Source organism: Moschus berezovskii, chromosome 16 (assembly GCF_049115385.1).
Source record: "Moschus berezovskii isolate FMDL1 chromosome 16, NW_MosBer_1.0, whole genome shotgun sequence".
Taxonomy (NCBI): domain Eukaryota; kingdom Metazoa; phylum Chordata; class Mammalia; order Artiodactyla; family Moschidae; genus Moschus; species Moschus berezovskii.
This window is the reverse complement of record NC_142475.1, coordinates 37,103,468-37,129,046: the sequence shown is the minus strand read 5'-3', so window position 1 is coordinate 37,129,046 and position 25,579 is coordinate 37,103,468. Positions and strand designations below refer to the sequence as shown.

Sequence of the window (25,579 nt, the reverse complement as noted above, 5' to 3'; positions counted from 1 at the left end):
CAGGGTTCCGAAGCCCTCATCTGGGAGACATTAATTGTACTGTTGTGCCAAGCAAGGCTCAGGGGCATGATGGTTACTTAGACTCCTGAAGAAAGCATTTGAGACCACAGAGACTACCAGCTTCAGCCTTCTGAGAGGGACTAGTTGTTTCCTGGGGCCCATGACCACGCTTTTGGAACACTTTATCTTGTGGTAAAAACCTTGAGAACAAAATAAAATTTACATTTTATGTTGGTTCCATTTATTTACTTTGTTGACGAATAGGTTAGGTAGTTCTATTCGTAATGGTAGTTCCCATTAACTGGATAACATGCACAATATTCACACATATAATATACACATGAAAGGGCTTCCCAGGTGGCGCTAGTGGTAAATAACTTGTGTGCCAAAGCAGGAGTTTTAAGGCAAGCAGGTTTGAACCCTGGGCCAGGAAGATCCCTTGAAGGGGGACATGACAACCCACTCCAGTATTCTTGCCAGAAAATCCCACGAACAGAGGAGCCCTGAGGGCAGTCCACGGGGTCACAAAGAGTTGGACACAACTGAAGCAACTGAGCATGCATGTACACACGTAATACAGCCCTAACTTAAATGGATATCACTAATCTTCAAAGATGAAGAAACAGAGAAAGTATGTAACTTGCTCAAGATCACAAAGCTAGTATCTAGCAGAGTTAAAATTCAGACTCTGTTCCCTCTGGCTCCAAATTCCAACTTTTTTCCACTCTATCATGCAGTCTCCAAAAGGAGTCCTCTGATAATTCTTAGTCACATGTCACCCCCGTGGTTGTCAGTGTAACCTTGTAAAGTGGAAAATCAAGATACTGTGTGAAAGTGAAAGTTGCTCAGTTGTGTTCTCTTTGCGACCCCAAGACTATACAGTCAATGGAATTCTCCAGGTCAGAATACTGGAGTGGGTAGCCTTTTCCTTCTGCAGGGGATCTTCCCAACCCAGGGATCGAACCCAGGTCTCCTGCATTGCAGGTGGGTTACCAGCTGAGCCACAAGGGAAGCCCAAGAATACCGGAGTGGGTAGCCTATCCCTTCTCCAGTGGATCTTTCTGACCCAGGAATTGAGCCAGGGTCTCGTGCATTGCAGGTGGATTCTTTACCAACTGAACTATCAGGGAAGCCCAAGTACTGTGTAGTCTCCTCAAAATACACTTCCTTAAATGCTGAATTTAACCAACTCTAGCTGTACTCAACTGACAGGTTAAAATTGATAAAGTAAAAAGTTAGATAGCCCCCAGCTAAAGAAGGCTGAGCACCAAAGAATTGGTGCTTTCAAATTATGGTGCCAGAGAAGACGAGAGTCCCTTGGACAACAAGGAGATCAAATCAGTCAATCCCAAAGGAAATCAACCCTGAATATTCATTAGAAGGACTGAGGATGTAGCTGAAACTTCAATACTTTGGCCGCCTGATGCGAAGAACCGACTCATTGGAGGAGAAGGGGGCAACAGAGGATGAGATGGTTGGATGGCATCGCTGACTCAATGGACGTGAGTGTGAGCAAACTCTGGGAGATGGTGAAGGACAGGGAAGCCTGGTGTGCTGCAGTCCATGGGGTCCCAAAGAGTTGGACACGACTTAGTGACTGAACAACAAAAACAATTAAAACAATAAGAGGATTCTTTTATAAGCTAGGATTAGTAATACATGTAGAATTTTATTGACCCACTTACAATTTTTTTTTCTGGAGACAAGATATTTCATAGTTCTTTCACTAATAAACATTCCCAACTAAAGCCTAACATTAAAGAGAGGAGAATACACAGCCTCTATGTGTACAGCTTGGTGAAATATCACCAACGTGGAGTTTCTCATGTAATCATTCAGACAGAAAGCTTTCCCAGCGCTCTGAAGCCCCCTTATTCCCTTCCCGATAGCTCCTCCTCAGGTGAGCTTACCTATTTTTGAATTTTCTTTTGGCTATGCCAGGTGGCTTGTGGGATCTTAGTACCCTGACCAGGGACTGAACCTGGTCCCTCAGCAGTGGTGGTGCAGAGTCTTAACCACTGGACCAGCAGGGAATTCGCTTGAATTTTAGTTAAGCAGAATATTTACATTTTTAGCCTCTGTGTGGATTCTTTCGCTCAATGCCTTTATGAAATTCATCCGAGTGGTTGCAAGTAGCCATAGTTCTTTCATTTTCACTGCTGAATACTATTCCACCGTATGAATGCAGCAAGCTCCCTATGTAAAAATGAGTTCTGAGAGGGCATTTGTAAGTCCAATTTGTTCTTAAGTCCACAAAGTTAGCCTAGGTACCCAAGTAACACAATTGGCTACACAGTACTATACTATAATATGTTTATAATGCTCTCACACAAGTAATACATAAAAAGCAAACACAAAAAATAAAGGGAACATTTTTAATCTGACAGTATCTTGATAAGTACAACAGCTGGCACATAGGGGCTGGCATCAAGTGAACAAGCAAGAAGAGTTACTGATTGGAGGAGGGAGAGGGGGTGGGAGATGGTAGAGCTGAAGGACTGTCAGCAATAGGAGATGGAGGGCGAGCTGTAATTTTACTCGTGACTGACATTGATGGCACAGTATCTGGTTCCATGCTGGATTTAGTTCTATCTACCTTCCTGCTTCCGGACATCCTGGGCTTGAAATAAAGATCCTGTACTACAAGGCTCTATACAGTACTGTACAGTAAAGTACACAAAAGCACAACCACTTGGAGAGGATGCACACACGTGGCAATGTACACCAGAGGCGTGAACTAACTTACATGACTGGACATGCAAAGGCACGTTCGCCTCTTTGCAAGTTTGCAACTTGAAGGTTCGGACGTAGGAGACACTGTATGTCACACTAAAAAACTCATTCTTCTGTTGTGAACCTTTGAGTTCTTTCCATTTGGGGGAGGTGTTACAAATAACCCTACGTAAGCATTTTTGTATGTCTCTTGGCGTAAAATTTCAGTTATAGCAGATAATTCCAAACAGATTCTTGACGTGGTTATACTAACGTACAACCTTGCCAGCCTTCTGAGGGTTCCTACCCTAACTTTCTGTCCTGAGTTTTGATGTTTGTTAATAAGGCTGGGTGCTCACTGGAAGCATAACTCCTGTCCTAGTGCGGGTTTATCTCTTCGACCCACAGTGACTCAGCTGTTTTCCTGGACTCTAGTCATTGTGACCTGCGCCCTAGCTGCAAGGGTTGGCCCTCTATCTGGCAGAGTTTTCTGGAGTATGCTGTAAATGGAAACAGTTAATAACCTATCTAGGGCGCCAGCGGAAAAGGCAATGGCACCCCACTCCAGTACTCTTGCCTGGAAAATCCCATGGACGGAGGAGCCTGGTGGGCTGCAGTCCATTGGGTCACTGAGAGTCGGACACGACTAGGCGACTTCACTTTCACTTTTTACTTTCATGCATTGGAGAAGGAAATGGCAACCCACTCCAGTGTTCTTGCCTGGAGAATCCCAGGGACGGGGGAGCCTGGTGGGCTGCCGTCTATGGGGTCACACAGAGTCAGTCACGACTGAAGTGTCTTAGCAGCAGCAGCAGCAGGGCACAGTGAGATGACCTTAGGTGTGAGTAACCAGTGTGAAATCATCTTTGTATTGTTGTTGATTCAGTGGTCTGAAAACAGCAACATCAGAGTAAGCCATTCATAAGGTAGAAGATCATTAAGCCTGGACACCGTGTTGTAGTCACAGCACAGATGAATGCTGAGGTCTTCCTAATGTTTCTGTGGTTATCATAGTGTTTGGATGGACGTTCTAAAGGTGCCAGGGCTTCTGTAATGCACCGTTCTAGAAGCTAGTGTTAATTGAACCAACAAAGGTGCCGAAAACTGTCCCATTTCTTTTAAGTAGGTCAAATTCTTTTATGAAAGTTCCTTGTAAATCCCAATAATCTTATTTCAGAAATTCTTCTAAACTATACTTACTTTTCACTTTATTAAGAGAAAAGCTGTAAGAGATGCTTATTTTCTTGGATAATCCTGGGTGCCAGGGACAATTCCAGAAGTACATTTGCAAAATGAAATAGATTTATTAATTTAACTCATCTTGGAGAATTTCGGTGAGAGTGGAGATGGTATGAGGAAGAATAGAGAATGATGCTCTTTTTGTGAGGTTATATATGTATACACAATTTTTCATCCTGCTACTTACTGTTAAGGAGAAACTGAACAAGCAAGTTAAACATGTAGCCTGAAAGAGAACGTTCCCTCCCAGCTTCCCATGTCTCAAATGGTAAAGAAGAGAAGGCAATATAATCCTTAATAAACAGAAGATAAACAGAGGCTTAATCTCCATTAATCTCCATTGGTATTTCTAGCACCCAAAGTTTCTTTGATCACAAAATCTATTCTCAACCTCTTGGTTGCCTTTTCTAATTACATGAATGGACAATTATAATTCGTCAATTTCTAACAGAGCACCAATATTTTTAATTGGGCTTTCCAAGTGGCACCAATGGTAAAGAACCTGCATGCCAAAGTAGGGAGACATAAGAGATGTGGGTTTGATCCCTGGCTGGGGAAGATGCCCTGGAGGAGGGCATGGCAACCCACTTTGGTATTTTTGCCTGGAAAATCCTGTGGACAGAGGAGCCTGGTGGGCTCCAGTCCTTAGGTCACAAAGAGTCAGACAAGACTGAAGAGACTTAACATGCATGCACGCACATTCTTAACTACATTTTTTTGGCACATGGAGTCATATGAAGGATGGTATCATCATCAAGTGTCTAGTGATGGTTAAAAAAAAAAAAAAAAATCCCCCAGCAACCTAAAAGTGAGGCTTTCATGCTCGAATCTACTGATCCTGTCTTCTTACCATTTGTTTTCAGAGGCACCATTTGACTTAATTGATCTATATGTCTGGCATAACCCTGGTAATTATTTCAAGAAATGGGAGAAATCTCTTAGTACATGGGAAAAAAGAGAGAGTGGGATTAATGAGGAGAAGGAATGGAGTATCTCTTGCACATTTCACAGGCGTTAAGTGAATACACATGTAACTGAAAGGTTTAAAGAGTGGACCTTCTCATTGTGCAAGAAGAAAGCAGTTTCCTGCCCTCTGGTAGCTTCTGCACAGCCTGGAAAACTTCTATGAGGAAATATGGAGACCTCTCCTAAATCATCATCCTGCCTCCTTGAGGCTACCTCTGGCTGCTCTCGTGCTGCGGGGGGGAATAAAAAAGAGTAGAAAAAAATCTTATTTGACTGCAATAGTTTGAGGTGAAACTTATTTACATTTGAATGGTAAAATATATTTGGCATTTGTTTGCTCTTAGTGAGAGTGAGATCATAAAGAAGGCTGAGTGCTGAAAAATTGATGCTTTCAAACTGGTGTTGGAAAAGACTCTGGAGAGTCCGTTGGACAGCAAGGAAATCAAACCAGTTAATCTTAAGGTAAATCAACCCTGAATCCTTATTGGAAGGACTGATGCGGAAGCTGAAGCTCCAATACTTTGGCCACCTAATGTGAAAAGCTGACTCATTGGAAAAGACCCTGGGAAAGATTGAGGGCAGGAGGAAAAGGGGGCAACAGAGGATGCGATGGTTGGATGGCATCACCGACTCAATGGACATGAGTTTGAGCAAACTCTGGGAGTTGGTGAAGGACAGGAAAGCCTGGTGTGCTGCCATCCATGGGGTCACAAAGAGTTGGACACAACTTGGCAAATGAACAACAAATTGCACTTGGTGGGTATTTAAAGCTGCCTACTTTTTTTTCTCCCCCGATAAGATGCAACTGTGGATTCTTTGGAGAATCCATCCCCACCTCTTATCACTGAGAATTTCTTACTTGCAGTTTTCTTGACTCAGAGAACTCTTCCATTTCTGCTTGGAATGTCCCCTTCAGCAAACTCTCTTGCTGGGTAGACAGGCTGGACAACAATAATAAGGATTTGCCCAGGTGGTGGGATCTGAAAACAGCCAATGGCATGTATTTTTTTTTTTCAACCATTATATTTAACCCTTAAAAATAGATGATAAGGGATTAAAGGACACAACTCGGAGTTTTTTTGTTCTTTTTTGTTAATGCAGATTTCATCTAGGTTGTCAAAGAAATGCTTTGTGAAATTAATATGTATATCCCTGAAAATTTGATTTACTCTGTTCTCATTTTTCAGATGAGGAAGTAAAAATCTAAGTTTACACAGTTATTCTGTAGTAGGACAACAGAGTCTAGAACTAGGGTTTCCTACACTTTTAGGACACTGTTCTTTAAACTATACCATTGTGCCATTAGGGTGGATAATTAATAAATGTATTGTTTTATGAGTGATGTCAGTGTTTCTATGCCTGTTGTATCTTAAAATATTGCTGCATAGAGTTAAGAAGGAGACAAAAGTTGCTCTAACTCAATTCTTAAACAGTCTTTTAAGATAAGCTTATCCAATCGAAGGGAAGGTAAAAGAGAAATGAGACCACAGTAATTATGACATTTTAAAAAACGTTTCTCTAAGAAACCATAAAGGCTTTGTTATGGTTTAAATAGTGAGCAAATCGTGTGTGTGTGTGTGTTTATAGGATGCATATTGTCATTTTGATACACGGCTCTCCTAAAGAATAAGGGTGAAGGCTAAACAACTGCATAATTAATTTTAGTGTTGTTTCCCAAAGCTATTTAAAGTCCACACATGAGTATTGCTCTAATCATCAATTATTAACTATTATTTTCATAGGCCAAATATGAATTGATAGAAATAATTTAGGCTAATCCTCTTCTCATTTTTCACTTTAATATTTCTCCCTTTAAAGTGTTTTTAATACTTAAATAATCTCTGAATATATCTGATATTCTTCATAAACCTATAATTTGGGATTCTGTTATTGCTTACTTACTCTGGAAAAACTACATTCCAAGGCAACAGTTGCATTTGGATTATGATATACTCTAATTATGTTTAGTAGAATGGAAATGATTCTTTTTCTGAATGTTTTGTAATAGTCACAGTAAACAAGATTTTAGTTATTATTACATGATCCTTCCTAGCCTCTGCTTGCGTGCTAAGTCACTTTAGGCATGTCTGACTCTTTGCAACCCCATGGACTGTAGCCCACCAGGCTCCTCTGTCCATGGGATTCTCCAGACATGAACACTGGAGTGGGTTGCCATGCCCTCCTCCAGGGTGTTGGTCCTTTAATGGACCAGAACCTGGTGGTCCGGAGTCGACTGATGAGAAACTAAAGGATAAAGAGACTAATCTTCCTTGGTTTACGCAGAAAGCCAAAAAAGCCCCTGGCATGGGGCTTGCTCTGTTCACGAAGGCCTCAGGTGCCCTCTCGATGGGGTGAAGGAATAGAGCGCCTTCTCCAGAGGGTCTTAGAAGCCCAGGCAGGAAAGTGAACACAGAGAGCCTCTACGCTCTAGGAATTAGTCTGAAAAAGAGAGACAGAGAGAGGGGGTGGGAGGGAGAGAGAGAGAGAGAAAGCAAGACATGGGGACCAAAGCTCTGATGGAGCAAAGGTGTTCTATCGAACATTGTGGAGGTATTTATACTGTCTCACAAGATAGCTACTTTCAGCAGAGATAAAATCAAAACTTACAAGTCATCAAGGAAACATGAGGTCATCCATATGAAAGAGAGTTGTAAATAGTCACTTTTACCATATAGTTCATAAAAAGGAAGAGGGTACTTATCACCGTATAGAAAAACAAATGAAGGAAATGCCTGGATTCATCAGCCCCAGGGAGAGGCTTGCCTCTCCTCTTAATTCCTGAATATTCAGGAATTAATAAGGAACACAGAAGTCCTGACAGATCCAAAACAGCACATAGGAAACCTCCTGTTAGATGTTTCCTGACACCAGGGGATCTTCCAGACCCAGGGACTGTACCCACATCTCCTGTCTCCTGCACTGGCAGGAGGGTTCTTTACCACTAGCACCACCTGGGAAGACCTTCCTAGCCTCCAGCTTTGTCTAAATTTAAAATGTAATTAGAATTACTACTTTTTTCACTATTCCTTCTTCTGTAATTAAAACTTGTCTCTCTCCATGTATATATATATAAAGATAGAGTGTATACATGTATATACATGTGCCCACATATACATATATGTACATGCACATTTATATACACATACACATAATGTATATTTTATACAATTTTATTTATCAGTTCAGTTCAGTTCAGTTGCTCAGTCATGTCCAACTCTTTGCGACCCCATGAATCACAGCATGCCAGGCCTCCCTGTCCATAACCAACTCCAAAGTATCTTATATACAATATATTTGGATTTATAAGCAACTGTCTGTGTTAAGTATCATCATCAAATACATACAGACCTTGTAGGTCTACCATGAGAAAATCAGTAAGCAGACATACTATGTTATTCCAAAGGGTCAAACTAAGACCAGTAGCTAGAAATCACTGAAAGAAGATTTCAGCACATAGTGATAATGGATTCCGTTCCATTCCGTCGCTCAGTCGTGTCCGACTCTATGCGACCCCGTGGACTGTAGCCTACCAGGCTTCTCCGTCCATGGGATTCTCCAGGCAAGAATACTGGAGTGGGTTACCGTTTCCTTCTCCAAGTGATAATGGCTTGCCCCTAGTTAAATGCACAAAGGACTTATTGTTGGGGAAGTAACATCTCCATCCCCAGAAGGATTTAAGTGAGAGGTTGAATTTATTTGTACTAAGAGAAATCAGAATGGGCTTTACATTGAAGTAGAAGACATCTATAATTTGTCCAAACTCTAAAATTCTAAGATCCTCCGTTAGTTTTGATTTCAAATCATTCCCATTCAGAAATGAAACTATATGACGTTCAGGGATTTACTAATAACATGTCGGCCTAAATGACAGCTAATGGGACTGCCATCAGGTTTGACTAGAAATTACTGCCAAAATGTGCAAATAAAAATTCAACGACTTGGATGTGGGAACCAGAGATCAAGTTTAACTTCTGAATGCAAAAATGATTTCAATTTCCTCAGGGTAGAGGCCTTCAGGGTTGGGCTTAAGACAGTATGTGAAAGAAACGGAGCCCTGCTCTACAAAATGTGGGGCCACTGGCTCAGGAAAGATGAAAGTGAAAGGGAACCTGTTGCTACATTCTTCACCAGGTTCATGTATACTGGCAAGTGATAAAAGGTTTACTGAATTCTGAAGCGATTTTTATCTTGTTTCCGGCTATGACTCATATCTCTGTGCGTGTGAGCTCAGTTGCTCAGTTGTGTCCAACTCTTTGTGACTACATGGACTGGCCCACCAGGCTCCTCTGTCCATGGCATTCTCCAGGAAAGAATACTTGCCTGGGTAGCCATTTCCTCCTCCAGGGGATCTTCTCAACCCAGCAATTGAACCTGTACTTCCTGCATCTCTTGTGCCGGCAGGCGGATTCTTCACTGCTGAGCCACCTAAGAAGCCCAATTTATATCCACCTAAGAAGCCCAATTTATATCCCTACTTGCTTTCAAATGAGATATTAGGCAGTTTTGATTTTCTGTTCCTAATGGAGCCCAACTTCCGTTTCTGTAAATATATCTCGGAAATGATTATGTCAACCAAAATGCAAAAATAAAATAAAATGGAAAGATATACAATACAATGCGGGGGGGAAACCCCTGTTTTTTTCATATAGTAAGTGGCATAAAATGATTTTCATGCAGTAAGTAACATCCAAAGGGACACAAGTAAGTGACATTCATTCCTGTTTCCAGAAGCTGGTCCTATTCTAGAATAGCAGACAAGAAAGGAAGTTAGGATCTATTTTAGTTTAAGGGGCCTGTCTGTTGCAAGACTGGTTTGGGTCTGTGACTTCTCAGAGAATTTGTTGTTATACCTTTATGTGTTTTCCTTGACTGACTAGAGTTTTTATTACTTTGTATGATATACTGATAATATAGCTGCAGAAGTAATAATATTTTGTATTGTATGATAAATACAATCAAACTTGTCATAACAGAGTCATATTCTTCTTCCAGGAACCACTGATAATTTCTACCGAAAGACAAAGGCATCAGAGGATGTGTGGGAAAATTATTAAGCTTTGCTTCTGAGTCTCTTCTTTCCAAAGAGGATGTCATTGACACAGTAAAGGGAACACAACAGGATTTTCTGGTCCTTACCCAACCTGGCTGGGGTGGTGGAGAATCCCTGTTGTGACTTGCACACTGGCAGATTTTATTATGCAAGTTGTGTATCTCACAATGTTAGGGACAGCCAAATGTCAGTTTATTCCCAGGTTCATGGCGATGAACTAATTCAGAAACACAGGGTGATTGGAGTTGTGATGTGGGTTGCTTCACGCTCTCTAACCCAGTAATTCTTAGTCAAAATCTTTCTGATCTTGGTGAATGTTACCTCAGGTAGTTCCGTGGCATTTGGCACATCAGTTTTCAACAGGATGTATCATTCAGTACACTCACCTCGTTCCTGTCAAAGAGATGACCTGTTCAAACAAACACACCAACAAACAAACAATCAAAAATCTAGAGTCAAAAGTAATTAGGACTATGTATGCAGTCATCGCCCCTCCCATTAACCCCCACCCAGAAGACTCTGTGGTATCTTCTTGGAAAGTTGAATTAATGTTACAAAGATAAAATGCATCTATGTGATGTTTTCAGACGCATTTAAAGCTTGAGAAATTTCAGAACTAAGAGAGAAATGTTTTAATAAATGTTGATAAAATGAAAAAATTATATAAATGCAAGTTCCTTGGTTGATATAAGCTTAGATGACAAACTCCTTGAAAACAAGGACTACGTCCTATTCCACTTAATTGTTAGGCAGTATAAAAATGCAGGCTGACTTGAATCAAAGGAGTCTGTCATGTGTGGACAGCTGTGTTTGTCTTTCATTTGTGGGTAAGCAGAGCAGTGCACACATGACATATTTGTGTAAGGTCATGTGAGTAGGGAAAGACTGACTATGTCTCACAACCTTTCTCCTCTGCTGTAAAAAAATCTTCAGGTTTTACATTAGATGATTATTAGAGTCCCATGGTAATGTCATACTTGAAATTTAGTCTTTAGAGCTGCCTGGTAGGTGAGAATTACATTTTATAACTCTTTATCCAATATCATTCACTTTGAGTTACTTTGAGTGACAGTACTGTTTATAATCACAACAAGACAACAGCCATCACTTAGACTTGTCCTAAGGCTAACAGGGACATATAGGCAATACCTCTTGCACTATGTCAAGAACAGTGTTTAGTTCTGCTAATCTACCAGGGCAGAAGAGCCATTAGGAACCTCAACTTTGTACTGAGGGATTAACAAAGTATTTTGAATCTACAAGATCTGAGATTTGTGGCACAAATATTCTTTATCCACCTTCTAAAATAGACCCAAACCAAGATCATGGTTGACCTCAATGGGTAACATCCACTCAGCTCCCAGTTCCTGTAGGAAATCACAGCATCGAGCCAACCCAGAAAACAGGATGTGGTTCATTGGAAATGCAAATTGGCTTCTCATTATTAACAGAGTGATTCGTTGCTATAAAAGGAGGAATTCAGGAACAAAAGAGGCAAGACGAAAGGGGGATAACACTTGGAGGTATAAAACAAACATTCTCTACATGCTGCTGAATTTATATCTTTAGTCAGTGCTGAAGTGGGCAGGTGAACAAAAAATGTCCAAGGTGTTCACGGGTAGATGAAGGGAAGTACTTATCCTACCTCTTGGCTCCTTAAAGTGGGGCACAGAATCCCACGATGCTGTTTCTGCAGTGCTGTGCATACCTCTAAGGGACGATGGAGTAAATCTCCCACCACCAAGTTCAGAGGACCAGACAGAATCCAGGAAGCGCCTTCAGTTGGATTTAGGTAGGTTATTAAATTCTGATGGTTCTTCTTACAAGCTAATTCAGGCAAAAGGAAGCAATGGGCCTGACCCATCAGGGTAAAAAGCTCAGGGCAAGTTATTTTGTATGTTAGATTTGAAAAATCATTAATTCCAGTAAAAAGTATCAATAAAGAGAAAGGATCAAATGGTGTTAAAATCTGGAGAGAAAAACAATTGTAGAATAGCATATGGATGGTGGGACTGAAAAACGGGATAGTATAATCTGCCAGAAAAGAATTTGGCCACTTCCCTGGTAGTTCAGCTGGTAAAGAATCTGCCTGTAATGCAGGAGACCCCGATTCGATTCCTGGGTTGGGAAGATCTCCTGGAGAAGAGATAGTCTACCCACTCCAGTGTTCTGGAGCTTCCCTGGTGACTCAGATGGTTAAGAATCCACCTGCAACACAGGAGATCTGGGTTTGATCCCTGGGTCAGGAAGATCCCCTGTCGGAGGGCCTGGCAACCCACTCTAGCATTCTTGTCTGGAGAATTCCCATGGACAGAGGAGCCTGGCAGGCCACAGTCCATGGGGTCACAAAGAGTCAGACACGACTGAGCAACTAAGCACAGCACAGAGCACAGCGGAAAAATATTATTTGGAGGTTTTTGTTCTTTGCGAGTTTAAGAGGGCAAAACTGTCTTTTATAAATTTGTCTGTGTGTATGTGGCTGGCCAGACCTGGCCTTTGTACATAATATAATGTATGTTAGGTGTGGCAATATGCTTAGAGGTGGGGTTGCCAGGATAGTTGTCTTGAGGCTGTATTGCCTGGTGAGGTTAGTGTTTTTCCAATAATTTTGTGTTTACTGGTGAGTTCTGCAAGCATTCTGTTGCTTCACTTCAAGATGCCCCTTTAGGTGTTGTGGTTTTAGATGCCTCGAACACTGCCCACATGAGGCATGAGAAGGTTAGCCAAACTACATATTTCTACAATCTGTTGCTGTGAGTTAATAATGAAATCAATGCTCAATAACACATAATTCTGGAGAGCTGGAAGACCTCTGTAGGTAAGGAAAATGGATTCCGGTCACACTGAGATGAGCCACTATGACCTCTGCCTTGTTTTGAAACTGATAACCTTTTATTATTGTGACACTTGCAATATCTCGTTTTCCCTCTAGCTATCCTCCAGTCCAGTTAATTTAGCAAGCACAGAGTCACCATGAATTATTTAGCAACTGGAAAGTTTTAATGGTTAGTTACAGCAGTCACATTGTTTAAGAATCAAATTGCTTTAAGTAAAAGGACAAAGTTCATAAAATCACTCCATTCTTAGAAGTACTTTAATAAATAATCTTATTATCTAAAACAAAACAGAACAACCTTCCACTGAAGGATGCTGCTGCTGCTGCTGCTGCCAAGTTGCTTCAGTCGTGTCTGACTCTGTGCGACCCCATAGACGGCAGCCCACCAGGCTCCCCCGTCCCTGGGATTCTCCAGGCAAGAACACTGGAGTGGGTTGCCATTTCCTTCTCCAATGTGTGAAAGTGAAAAGGGAAAGTGAAGTTGCTCAGTCATGTCCGACTAGTAGCGACCCCATGGACTGCAGCCCACCAGGCTCCTCTGTCCATGCGATTTTCTAGGCAAGAGTACTGGAGTGGCTTGCCATTGCCTTCTCCGACTGAAGGATGTTAGTTATTGCCAATTCCTTGTCGCAGCTGGATCCACGGAAGGATTTAGAAATTAACAGTCAAAGTATGCCTTAAGTATTGTGGCTCCCTGACTTTATTCTCATCTGGAAAATTCTGCTGCTATAGCCCTCAGACAAGATGCAGCTCCAGGCTCTATCTACTTATTAGCATATACTTTTGGAACTGGTTTCAAATGGGATTTCTTATGGAATATCTGGTTTTAAGCTGAGTATTCAAAGCATGTCTAGAGCAAGACAAGCCAGAAAGGGTCAGGGTCAGAAAACTGGCTATAAGATTTTACGAAGAGATTAAAACTATTATCCATCTCCCTTACCCCATGTGAAGCTTCCTATCATGCTTTCCAGTGAACAGAGAGAAACATAGCTTGGCATCTGGTTCCATCACTTAATGACAAATAGAAGGGGAAAAAGTGGAAACAGTGGCACATTTTAGTTTCTTGGGTTCTAAAATCACTGTGGACAGTGACTGCAGTCATGAAATTAAAAGATGCTTGCTCCTTGGAAGAAAAGCCATGATGAACCTAGACAGCACTCTATTAAAAAGCAGAGACATCACTTTGCTGATAAAACTCCATATAGTTGAAGCTATGGTTTTTCCAGTAGTCATGTTGGACCATAAAGAAGGCTGAATGCCAAAGAATTGATGCTTTTGCATTGCGGTGCTGTGGTGGCTCAGATGGTAAAGAATTAGCCTGCAAAGTGGGAGACGGGTTCAATCCCAGGGTTGGGAAGATCCCCTGGAGGAGGGCATGGCAACCTACTTCTGTATTCTTGCCTGGAGAATCCCCATGGACAGAAGTGCCTGGCGGGCTGCAGTCCATGGTGTTGCAGAGTCAGACACAACTGAGCGATTAAGCCCGCAGCTACTGCCACTGGAGAGGACTCTTGAGAGTCCCTTGGAATGCAAGGAGATCAAACCAGTCCATCCTAAAGCAAACTGGCCATGAACATTCACTGGAAGGACTGATGATGAAGCTGAGACTCCAATACTTTGGCCACCTGATGTGAAGAACTGACTCATTTGAAAAGACCCTGATGCTGGGAAAGATTGAAGGCAAGAGGAGAGGGGGACAACAGAGGATGAGATGGTTGGATGGCATCATCAACTCAATGGACATGAGTTTGAGAAAACTCTGGGAGACAGTACAGGGAAGCATGGCATGTTGTAGTCCACGCGGTTGCAAAGAGTTGGACATGATTTGGCGATTGAACAACAGAATGAGAAAAAAGTCAAAACGTTGAGTGAGATAATTTTGGGAGTGAGTTTGTTTGATTTCCCAATTTTTCTATATATTTTTATGGGGATATGGTCAGAAAATACACATTCACTGAAGTGAAAGTCAGCCAGGTGCGGCAAAGCCTCAGGCAAATTTGTACTCACTTTACAGCCTTGCTACTCAAAACAAGGTCCCTAGACTCCAGTATTGGCATCACCTGCTGCTGCTGCTGCTAAGTCACATCAGTCGTGTCTGACTCTGTGCAACCCCACAGACGGCAGCTCACCAGGCTCCTCTGTCCCTGGGATTCTCCAGGCAAGAATACTCGAGTGGGTTGCCATTTCCTTCTCCAATTGGTATCACCCAGGAGTTTGTTAGAAATGCATGGTCTTATGTCCTATTCTGGAACTGCTAAATCAGAATCTGTACTGTAAGAAGATCCCTGAGTGATCTGCACACTAAAGTTTGAAAAGTAACACTTGATAGAGATCATTTGGCTTTTTCTCCTCCTTTATGGATTAATCTGAGAATACACTTAGAGAAGACTCAATGGTTTGAACAAGGATTGCTTTCTGTAATCTGTAGTGATTCATTTAATGTGGTGCTCTCTTTTCAACCAGCTGTGTGCTTCTAGGTCACCAGTGCTTGGTGTCTTAGGAAAGGATTACACATTATAACTAACTCTGTGGGAGGCACATTCATCTATACAAACTGAAACTGGGAACTTGTCTTTAAGCAAAATTATATGATATACATCAAAGGTATCGTGTGATTGTGGACATTGACAAGCTACTAACACTTACCAAAGAAAAGCTGCAAGAAATACTTCATTTTACCACTAGGTGGAAATAGAGTAATTTTGAGTATTTTCTTCAGGGCTATCAACTACTGCAAGAGTACTTCATAAACTGAAAGAGATCTAAGAAACCAATTAGTCTAATCCTTACCTCCTTAATTCCATAAATGAGAGAACTGAGGTTCAAAGATATTAAAGAAAAGTTCATCTGTCTTATAATTGGTTGTCTTGTAGAGCCACTGGGTGAAGAGATGCTAGAGTAATTCAGGATTCTTCAGCCATTTTCACCTACAAGAATGAAGGAAGAACAGCATCATGGCCCTAGGTAGTTAAAGATGCATATCAAAAAATAATTTCAATGAGCCCAGACTCTTGCATCTTCCCATACAAAGAAAAACACCAAAATCATTATCGTGAGATGTCCATTTTTTGTGTTGAGCAGTTATCTTTTGATATTTGACTACATAGGTTTTTTTTTTGTCTGTTTTGTTGTTGTTTTCAGCAAAAGCTATATATCCTGGCTTCTCCCTTATCTCTTCACAGCAGTCCCTCAGAGCTGAGAGGCTGTACCCCTGGCTTAAGTTCTTAGAAAGTTCACCAAATAAAATATAATTCTCAACTTTTAGTTTGTGCATTTTTCTTTAACAGTGGTCTTTTGATGTTCTGACTGTCTGGTTTTAGTTGCAAAAACTCCGATATATCCTGGCTCTTCCCTTACCTCTTTGCAACAGTTCCTTAGAGCTATCTGAGAGGTCATCTTCCAGGCTTAAGTCCTCAGGAATTCCACCGAATAAAACATACTTCTCAACTTTGCCTGTAGTCTATGGGATCTCAAAGAGTCGGACACGGCTGAGCCATTGAGCACACACACGTTCAACTTTTAGCTTGTGCATTTTTTTCGGTCACCAAATGGAAATAATCCTTTTGTGGTTAAAACACATCGACAAAACAAAGATACAAGTCAAAATACCTGTTAGCGTCTCCCGTGGGACAGAGCCAAAGGGCATGGTGATGGCTCTGCTACTCTGAGCAATGCACTTAATCCCTTGTTCTCTGATGCCTCTCAACTGTATTACAGGCATGGAGAGAGATTGAAGTCAGGTTATTTCTATGGTCCCTCAAGCCCTAAATTCAGATTCCCTTTCTTTCTTAAGAGTACTAGTAATGGATTGTGCGCCTTGTGCTCAGATGCTTCAGTCGTGTCTGACTCTCTGCAACCCCATGGACCATAACCCTTCAGGCTCTTCTGTCTATGGGATTTTCCCAGCAAGAATACTGGGGTGGGCTGCCATTTCCTCCTCCAGGGCATCTTCCCAACCCAGGGATTGAACCTGGATCTCCGGCATTGCAGATGAACTCTTTACTGCTGAGTCACTGAGGAAGCCCAGTAATGGATTACAAACTCTGAAAAACATTCAGTATTTCCTTAACCTTCAAACTAAAGTCCTGTTCTAGGCTACTTAACTTGAACCCAATATAAATGTAAAAACGAAAAATGCTGTGAAAACGAATCTGAGTAAAGTCTAGTATGACTTTATGAATTGTAGACAAAGACTATTACCCGTCATTTCAGTAAATAAAGGATGTTGCTGTAGCCAGCATGATACAGCAGTGGTCTTGATGTAAGCCCTGAAGGGATTCAGGATGGAGGAAAAACAGCATCCTGGCCCTAGGTAGTCAAGATGCATATCAAAAAATAATTGCAATGAGCCTAGACTCTTGCATCTTCCCATACAAAGAAAAACACTAAATGATGTGCGCCCTGCAGATTCTTTACCACTGAGACAGCAGGAAAGCTGCAAGAATCTGGGCTCACTGAGATCACTCCTTTGATCTGCACCTTACCTATCTAGGGCCAGGATCCTGCTTTTCCCCAGCCCTGAATCCCCTCAGGGTGCAGAGTTAGGGCGATGCTTCAGCTGAGACCTGCAACATCGTTTACTGACTTGGCAGGCCACATTTTTTCATCCACACACTCATCACATCAAAGAGTGTGTTTAAAAGTTAAATTTTGGATAATGCTTCTGGTATAAAAATGTTTTCTTGTACCTAAGTATTTAGTATCAAGGTGTTGTTTTCCTTTTGATGTTTCTATTGCATGGTTGATTATGATAATCTAAAAACTAGTATTCCAGTACTGAGTCCTGGCTATTATCATAATATTCCATACAAAAATGGACAAACATGTTGACCTAGCACATTAAGAAGGCAAGTCCAAGCACACAGGAGCTGCTTCTCTTGGAGGCAGGGGCAGTGGGCCATGCCAAGTGTCTGGAAGACAGCACTTGCTCTGCTGGGCAACTGACGTGCTCAGCTGCCCTCAGAACAGGAACATTTTCTGGGAGCAGTTGAGCTTCAAGTATGGGACATGCCAGGCCTTAGTGGCACAACTATGTGACCTGAGTCACTCAGTATTAAAATGGTGCCACTGGGGAAACTGGGGTAACCCTAGGTTTAGGGCAAGAATACACTGCAGGTGAGTAAACGTCTTGAGGCATTCCGGGAAATGACAAGCTCAGATTTCAGTTTTTAGGGAAGGTGCAAGAAGAACTAGTGTCTTGGAATAATTCAGGCGATTGTATGTAGCCTCTACTCTTAATCCCATGAAGAGGAGGGTGAGCTTGAGGCAGCCAGGTGTGGTCCTATTTCACAAAGTCTAGAATGAAAGGAACCTGGACAGGAATTCTGGTTCTTCCACTCTGCAAACTTTCCTTGCCTCATTTCTTTCAGAAAATTGGGATAATACCCTTGAGTAAAAATCCAGTGGGCATCAGCATTATCAGATATAAAGGGGCCAGGAAGTACAGCATGTAGCAAGGAGGCTTTCAATAAATGGAGCTTATCTCCACCAAGGTGGCTACCCTCTCTGTGTGGCAGTTTCCACATCTCACTCCAACTCACTCCCACAGCAACCCAGGAGCAGGCACACTTTGAAAAGTAGAACGTTCTACTTACAAATAAATACAAATAAAATTAAGATTAAAGGAGAAGAGGAGAACCACTGGAGTCTAAAGACTTGGGAGCCTGAGAAGAAATTGTTCAGGGCTCCGCTCAGCTGAAAATATAACTACTAAAACATACTTAAATGAGAACATTTAATAGCAATGGCAGTCACTTAAACTGGTAACCTACAGAGTCTGAGTTTGGAAACCGAACTGCCTGGGACATCTCCCCGCACCCAGGACTTTCTGATAAGATTGCCTAGCTCAACTCAGGTTAGATACCCTCCGAGGCCCCAGATGGGCCGGCAGTGGCGTAAGGGTGGCAACAGGTTACTTCAGGAGGGTGTTTCCCCCCGTCACCCCCTCGCCCCAGCAGTGATTAAAGAGAAGTTTATCGATCAATTAAACTATTGATCATGGGAACCGAACGAAGGCTAAGCGATTCTTTGGGGGTGTCACGCACGGGAAGAGGGGCGGCAGCTTGGCATGGGATCAACGGGCCCGGGAGAGCCGGGCTGGGTCCGCCCGTGGCCCCTCTGGCTTCCTGGGCGTGCGGAGGTGCGGGAAGTGCAGGGCTGGCGTCCGCGGCGGCGTGGGGCGCGTCGGACCAGGACTAGTCCCAGCTCGCAGGAGCAGCCCGCGGAGCCGGAGCGGCCGCGGCAGGTGGAGCAGTTTAGCTCTTTTGGACCCCAGGAGCCCGGCCCGGGGGACGCGGGGGGCGGGGCGGGCGGGCGAGGCGCGCTTCTCATTGGCCGCCGGGCACCGCCCGCGCGCGCGCTCCGCCTTTATAAAGCCGCGCGCTTGGCCAGCCAACCGCATGCCTGATTCCCGGCGCCGGAGCTTCCGCTGCTCACCTGTCACGCCTGTCGGCTCGGACCCACCATGGCCACTATTCAGCAGCTGGTAGGAAGATGGCGCTTAGTGGAGAGCAAAGGCTTTGACGAATACATGAAGGAAGTAGGTGAGGTTCCCCGCCATGCGGCGCTGCAACGTGGCACGTGTGTGTGGCTGGCTGTCCGTAGGCCCCCTTCGGCGTGCTAGGCTGAAAGGCTGGGCGTACGCGGCGGCCTACCCCCGACCCCGTTATCCTCCACCTCCCACCCGCATCGCAGGCGAGCAGCGGAGAGAGCGTCTCCCGCCCGCTCCGGATTCGCCGGACCGTCGGCCTCTTGATCAGTCCCGCTCTCTGCTGCTTTCCCCGGGCCCACGCGACCCCTGCTTTCCAGCCCTTAAGCGCGCTCACCCCTCTCCCACCCCACCTCTTTCGCTCCCTCCAGGCGGCCCTCTTAACTTCCCCGAATTTTCTTCCCCCACCACTCGTCCGCTCCTCTGCCATCGTCCTCCCTCGCACTCGCCCGGTCGTGGCCGCACCCACCTGCCCTGGCCACCTTGCCGCAGCTTTTGTTCCCAGGTGGCGCGCAGGGTCCACTCCCTATTCTACACCCGGACTCGGCTGCCAGCCGAAACCCGGGCTACCGCCTCAGCTTCCATTCCGCTCTCGGCTGCATCTCCCCCACACCCAGAACCCCCGCCCGCCTTCGCCGCGTGCGTCGGGCCATTTGGGGTTGGCCGGGCTCCCCCGCTGGAGCATCAGGGCATCTTCCACTCCACGGCGCTGGCGACAGTGACCTGTTGGCACTGCTCGGCTGGGCGCTGCGGTGGCCGGGTGGCGTGTGGGAGGAGCGCGCTGAGGTCGACAGTACCCGGGGTGGCAGTGCCCTGCAGCCTTCTGCGTCTAGAGGGTGGAGGGCAGAGAGGCTTCGCTGGGAAACCGCAGTCAGAAACTGCCCGCCGGTCCTTCAGCTGCTTTCCAACTGCATCCAAGATGGGCGTGGCCTTGCCCAAGACACTTGATTTAAAAAAAAAAAATTTTTTTAAACTTTTTGCAGCGGTGGGTTGATTTCTGCCATGCAGCAAGGGGAACCAGCCATAATTATGCATGTACCCGCTCCCTTCCAAGCCTCCCTTCCTTACCCCCATCCTTTCCCTCTAGGTCATCCCAGAGCACCTGACTGGGCTCCCAGGGCTACACAACTTCTTGTCAGTTACCCATCTTAAACCTGATAGCGTGTGTATGTTGATGCTACCTTCTGCATTCCTCCCGCTGTCTCCTCCCTCACTGTGTCAATAAGTCCATTCTCTATATCTGCAGTTCTGTTCCTTCCCTGCAGATAGGTTCATCAGTATCATTTTTCTACATTCCATATATATGCCTTCAGTCCAGTTCAGTTCAGTTCAGTCGCTCAGTCGTGTCCGACTCTGCGACCCCATGAATCACAGCATGCCAGGCCTCCCTGTCTATCACCAATTCCCGGAGTTCACTCAAACTCATGTCCACAGAGTCGGTGATGAATACCTAGCAACTCCACTACTCGATATATGCCCTGAGAAAACCAAAATTGTAAAAGACACATGTACCCCAGTGTTCATACCATCACTCTTTAGGATAGCCAGGACATGGAGGCAATCTAGATGTCCATCGACAGATGAATGGATAAAGAAGATGTGGTACATATATACAGTGGACTATTACTCAACCAGAAAAAAACAAATTTGAGTCAGTTCTAGTGACCTAGATGAACCTAGAGCCTGTTCTACAGAGTGAGGCACTTGACTTCTTAAAAGCCTTCCAAGGGAGGATGCGTCTCTGTAGGGAAATTCAAGTTCTCTCTCCAAAATGGTGTTGGATTTTCTGTTGTCTTTTTCATAAGCCAGTGACAATGATAGAGTGCTGATTGCGACATTGGGTAGATTGGCAAAGATGAACCTTTGTCACAGGCCCTTAGGAAGTGAAGCATAGCAAAGATCCTGTCTGGCACAACTGCTGGGGCTGTAGGGTTGTTTTAGAAGCTAGCCTCCCGCAGATAGTAGCTTTCTATTACCAAGTGTTAAATGAGTGAAGAAGTCATTACAAAGACCTGGACCCATAAGTACTCTGAAGTACTTAAAAAACACACCTTCTAGTCGATGGCTGGTTAAGTCTGGCTCTGATGAATCTTGAGTGTGTTTATGATCCTGTGAATAAGAACAAGGCAGTATTTTTTTTTTTTTCCCTCCTCCACTCTATACCTTGATCAAGGTCACTCTGGACAAAAAGCACCTAACTGCACTCACAAAAGAGAAATACATATGTGTGTGTTCACCTGAGTGAGGAGCGCAGAAGGCGGTTTCTCTGCCCATTGAAACCGAATATATTTATCAGATGGCTCGTTTCCAGAGTTCTGGAGTCAGGAAGGTTGTCAAGGTACAATTCATTAGAGAGCAATCAAGGTGTGGAAAGAGAAGAGCCCTTTATTTGTCCAAAGTGAGAAAATAATGACTCAACTAATGAAACCAAGCACCAGTGCCTAGCTGGTGAAAGAGAAGGCTCCGTGGGGGACATGTCAAGCTGGGCTGAGTGTTCATCATCAAGTCAGTTACTCTATGTAGGCTGTAGTCGCCTCATCCATGAAACTGAGATCTGGCCTAGAACCAAATTTGCTCCTAAATGTTAATATTAGGGGGAAATACATAGATTATAAAATAAATGTGTTAATAGAGTAATCTGAGTTACAGAGTTCTGAAATACTATTTTTGAGGGTAAGATTTTTCCTGTTTGTTAGCATCATGATTGTGCGGTTAACTCTTAAAACTGCAATTTGAATATGTCAGGATTGATACTGATTTTGTGTAGTCTACTAATCAAATATTTATCAGGGGCTTATGTGCTAGACTGTGTGCTGGAGTCATATAATACAGTGCTTGGCAGAACTGAGGAAACTATAGAAGTCAGGATATGTTCCTTAAGTTTCTGAGGGCCAACATGGCATAGTGTCTTAAAGCTGAGATTTAGAGCTAGACGGCCTGCGTTGTTGGTTCTCAGCACCTCCCTTAGCTGGATGAGCTTGAGTAAGTTACATCAATGCCTCACTTACTCATCTGTCAAATGGAGACTATCTTCCTCTCACAGGGTCCTTGCCAGGCTTCCATGAATAGTATATGTCAGGTACTAGCACTTGGTAAGTGTGGATATGTGTATGTTCACAGTTGTTATTGATGACTGCTGCTGCTGCTGCTAAGTCGCTCAGTTGTGTCTGACTCTGTGCGACCCCATAGAATGCAACCCACTAGGCTCCCCCGTCCCTGGGATTCTCCAGGCAAGAATACTGAAGTGGGTTGCCATTTCCTTCTCTAATGCATGAAAATGAAAAGTGAAAGTGAAGTCGCTCAGTTGTGTCTGACTCCCAGCGACCCCATGGACTGCAGCCTACCAGGCTCCTCTGTCCATGAGATTTTCCAGGCAAGAGTACTGGAGTGGGTTGCCATTGCCTTCCCCATTGATGACTGAATAGTTGAAAATAAGCACGGCATGGTGATTGCAATTGAATTACTGCTTTTATTATGTAAATGAGAAATTTGGTCTTCTGGGTATCTAACATAGTATAACTTTCTACAGGAGTGGGGATGGCTCTGCGAAAAGTGGGTGCGATGGCCAAACCAGACTGTATCATCACTTCTGATGGCAAAAACCTCAGCGTAAAAACTGAGAGCACTTTGAAAACAACACAGTTTTCCTGTAAACTGGGAGAGAAGTTTGAAGAGACTACAGCTGATGGCAGAAAGACTCAGGTTAATTATAATTATAATATCACAGAATAATAATAATATAATATATTAATATATTATATAATATAGTATATAATATAGTATAATAATATAATAATAATCATTGCAGAATGATTAACTCTATTAATAACATTCTTTCTGCTTCCAGGCCAGAACTTAATGAAAAAGGCTCAAGTTGTTTTATGAATTGAGTTTGGACAAATTAGTGAAAATACTGATTTCACAACTTAATCTGTTTTGTAAAAATACTTTTAAGGGACATCTAGATTAAAAAGCACAAACTACATTATGAATGAAATTAGTATGGGTTAATGAGGTGAAGTAGACTCAGAAGGGAAAGATAAAAAAATGTTGATTAAGGAGGTTATAAGCCACAGAAACTCCTTTTCATTGTGCTCTGGAAGATTAAAAACGATCCTTTATTTTGGCAGACTGTCTGCAACTTTACAGATGGCGCATTGGTTCAACATCAGGAATGGGATGGAAAGGAAAGCACAATAACAAGAAAATTGGAAGATGGGAAATTAGTGGTGGTAAGTGCCTGATATCTTATGTCTTATATGAATTCATAGTTCACATAAGTGTTCCAGATCACTGGTCGTAAACAGGAGAACTAGGTTGGAGGAAAAAAAAAAGTGCTAAATAACAAGATAAATACAAGAATACTTAATAACTAAAGAAAGCCCTTTGTGGAGCTAGAGAAGATGATCTAACAGTCCGTGTTCTGCTGCTCCGTTTATAGTGCAGGCACACCTCAGAGATACTGTAGGTTCAATTCCAGACCACTACAATAAATGGAACATCGCAATAAAGTGAGTCACATAAATTTTCTGGTTTCCCAGTGCATATAAAAGTTATATTTACACTATTGTATTAAGTATGCAATAGCTTTCTGTCTGAAAAAGCAATATAACTGCCTTAATTTTAAAAATACGTCTTGCTGAAAACAGCCCCCAGATTATAAGAGTAATATCACAGATCACTAATCACCACAACCAACATAATAATGAAACATTTCTAAATGAAAGTTAACAGAATGTGACGCAGACGGGAAGTGAGCAAGTGCTGTTGGAAAAAATGGCTCCAGAGACTTACTCAATGCAGGGTTGCCACAGACCTTCAGTTTGTAAAGCATGACTATATAATCTTGAGCATACATTTTTCTGCTTTAAAATGAGGAATAGTATTTGCTAAAACTAAATGAATAGTTTAGATATTACAAATCAGTAGTTTTCAGTAAAGTGTATACACATCATAAACAAAATAACAGGTTCTAGCTTTTCAAACCCAGGAATCCTAAAGGGCATTTTCTCCGTCTGAAGGAGACTTCAATGTTTTGTAGGATTGTGATCCTAGCATTCAACTACCACCATTATTCTGTGATGTAAGACTAACTTGCCTCTTTCTAATGACATTCTTTCTCCTAGGTATGCGTCATGAACAATGTTACCTGCACTCGGGTCTATGAAAAAGTAGAGTAAAAATTCCATCATCATTTTGCACAGAAATTAGTTGCGAGGATGAACAAGCTCAGTTCAATGAGCAAATCTCCATACTGCTGGTTTTTTTTTTTTTTCATTTTTGCATTCAATTATCTTTATCACAAACAGTTAAACTATTCAAAGTGTTGGTTTAATTAGGGTCATCTCTTTGGTTAGTAAATAAATCTGTTTGTGCTACACCAGTGTTGCATGCTTTTTTAAACTTTAGAGGAATTTAGCGATGAGTTTTAACATTTACAAATGGAATAAGCGGGATAGCCTTGAGTATACCATACTGAGATTATCTTTTAGTAATTTATATATAGAACTACTTCTGTGGCCAATAAGCTACCAATCATTAATCTTGCCTTGTGCTTTTGAACTTTGTATCAACTCAAGAATCTTAAATTTGTGGCAGAGATTGTTCTCATTGAAAAACAGCTATATAAACTTTATAATTTAAATATAAGAATAAAGATTAAATCACCATCATTGGCTAGTAATCATACTTTCAATATTGTGTTTATAACTGCTGCTCAGGAATTCTGTAGCCAAAAATCTGTTCCTTTCCGAGGACCTACCAGGTGCCAGACTGTCTTCCAGGAGTTGAGTTATATCTGAACACAAGGGCAAATCATTGCACTCACTGTGACAAACAGCGTTGAGAGCATGCAATGTTCTCTTGTTTTATTAACAAAAGTAATTAAAAAAGTAATTCAACTCTGAAATACTTGTGTGTATGTATAAAGAATAACTAGAATTCTAGTGACGTCTGTCCTGTTTCTCAACCCAAATAGCAAATATCAACAGTTCACATTTGGAAAATTTCTGTAGGCACTGGGCTAAAACTATGTACGTGATCCTCATAGCAATCCTTGGAGAGCTAGTCCCATTATTTCTTTCACAAGTAAGAACACAGGTTTTTGACTAGCTAACTTGTTCAAGGACACAGGAAGTTGTAGAGTTGGAATGGGAATCTACAACTCATTGAGCCCACTCACGACTGATCAATCATTCTACAACCCTGGCATGTTTCAGCTTATATGAAGATCCTGAGTTACATTTTCTAAATGTAATACTTGAGACTTTTATGAAACCACCCTCTATAC

At 42.7% G+C, this 25,579-nt stretch overlaps 1 protein-coding gene and 1 long non-coding RNA gene across 2 annotated transcripts; one reads left to right on the top strand and one right to left on the bottom strand.

Moving 5' to 3' along the window:
• Positions 1 to 786: 786 nt before the first annotated feature.
• LOC148775245 (uncharacterized) lies at positions 787 to 19,166 on the bottom strand. The gene is made up of 3 exons (XR_016039346.1): positions 18,848 to 19,166; positions 15,594 to 15,730; positions 787 to 10,376 (listed from the first exon to the last, which is right to left on the bottom strand). It is a non-coding gene; the product is annotated as an uncharacterized LOC148775245 (long non-coding RNA).
• A 20-nt stretch (positions 19,167 to 19,186) lies between these two features.
• FABP5 (fatty acid binding protein 5) lies at positions 19,187 to 24,670 on the top strand. Its single transcript, XM_055432062.2, has 4 exons — positions 19,187 to 19,345; positions 22,820 to 22,992; positions 23,421 to 23,522; positions 24,417 to 24,670. Exons 1-4 carry the CDS (start codon positions 19,267 to 19,269, stop codon positions 24,468 to 24,470), a joined length of 408 nt encoding a protein of 135 aa, XP_055288037.1. The 5' UTR covers positions 19,187 to 19,266; the 3' UTR covers positions 24,471 to 24,670.
• The last annotated feature ends 909 nt before the right edge of the window (positions 24,671 to 25,579 follow it).

What these genes read in the sequence shown, in the direction of transcription:
- FABP5 (XM_055432062.2), top strand. Translation starts at nt 19,267, where the DNA reads ATGGCCACTATTCAGCAGCTGGTAGGAAGATGGCGCTTAGTGGAGAGC. An exon ending in CTGATGGCAGAAAGACTCAG is followed by an intron (nt 22,993 to 23,420) that starts GTTAATTATAAT and finishes TTATTTTGGCAG; the next exon opens with ACTGTCTGCAACTTTACAGA. An exon ending in AAGATGGGAAATTAGTGGTG is followed by an intron (nt 23,523 to 24,416) that starts GTAAGTGCCTGA and finishes TCTTTCTCCTAG; the next exon opens with GTATGCGTCATGAACAATGT.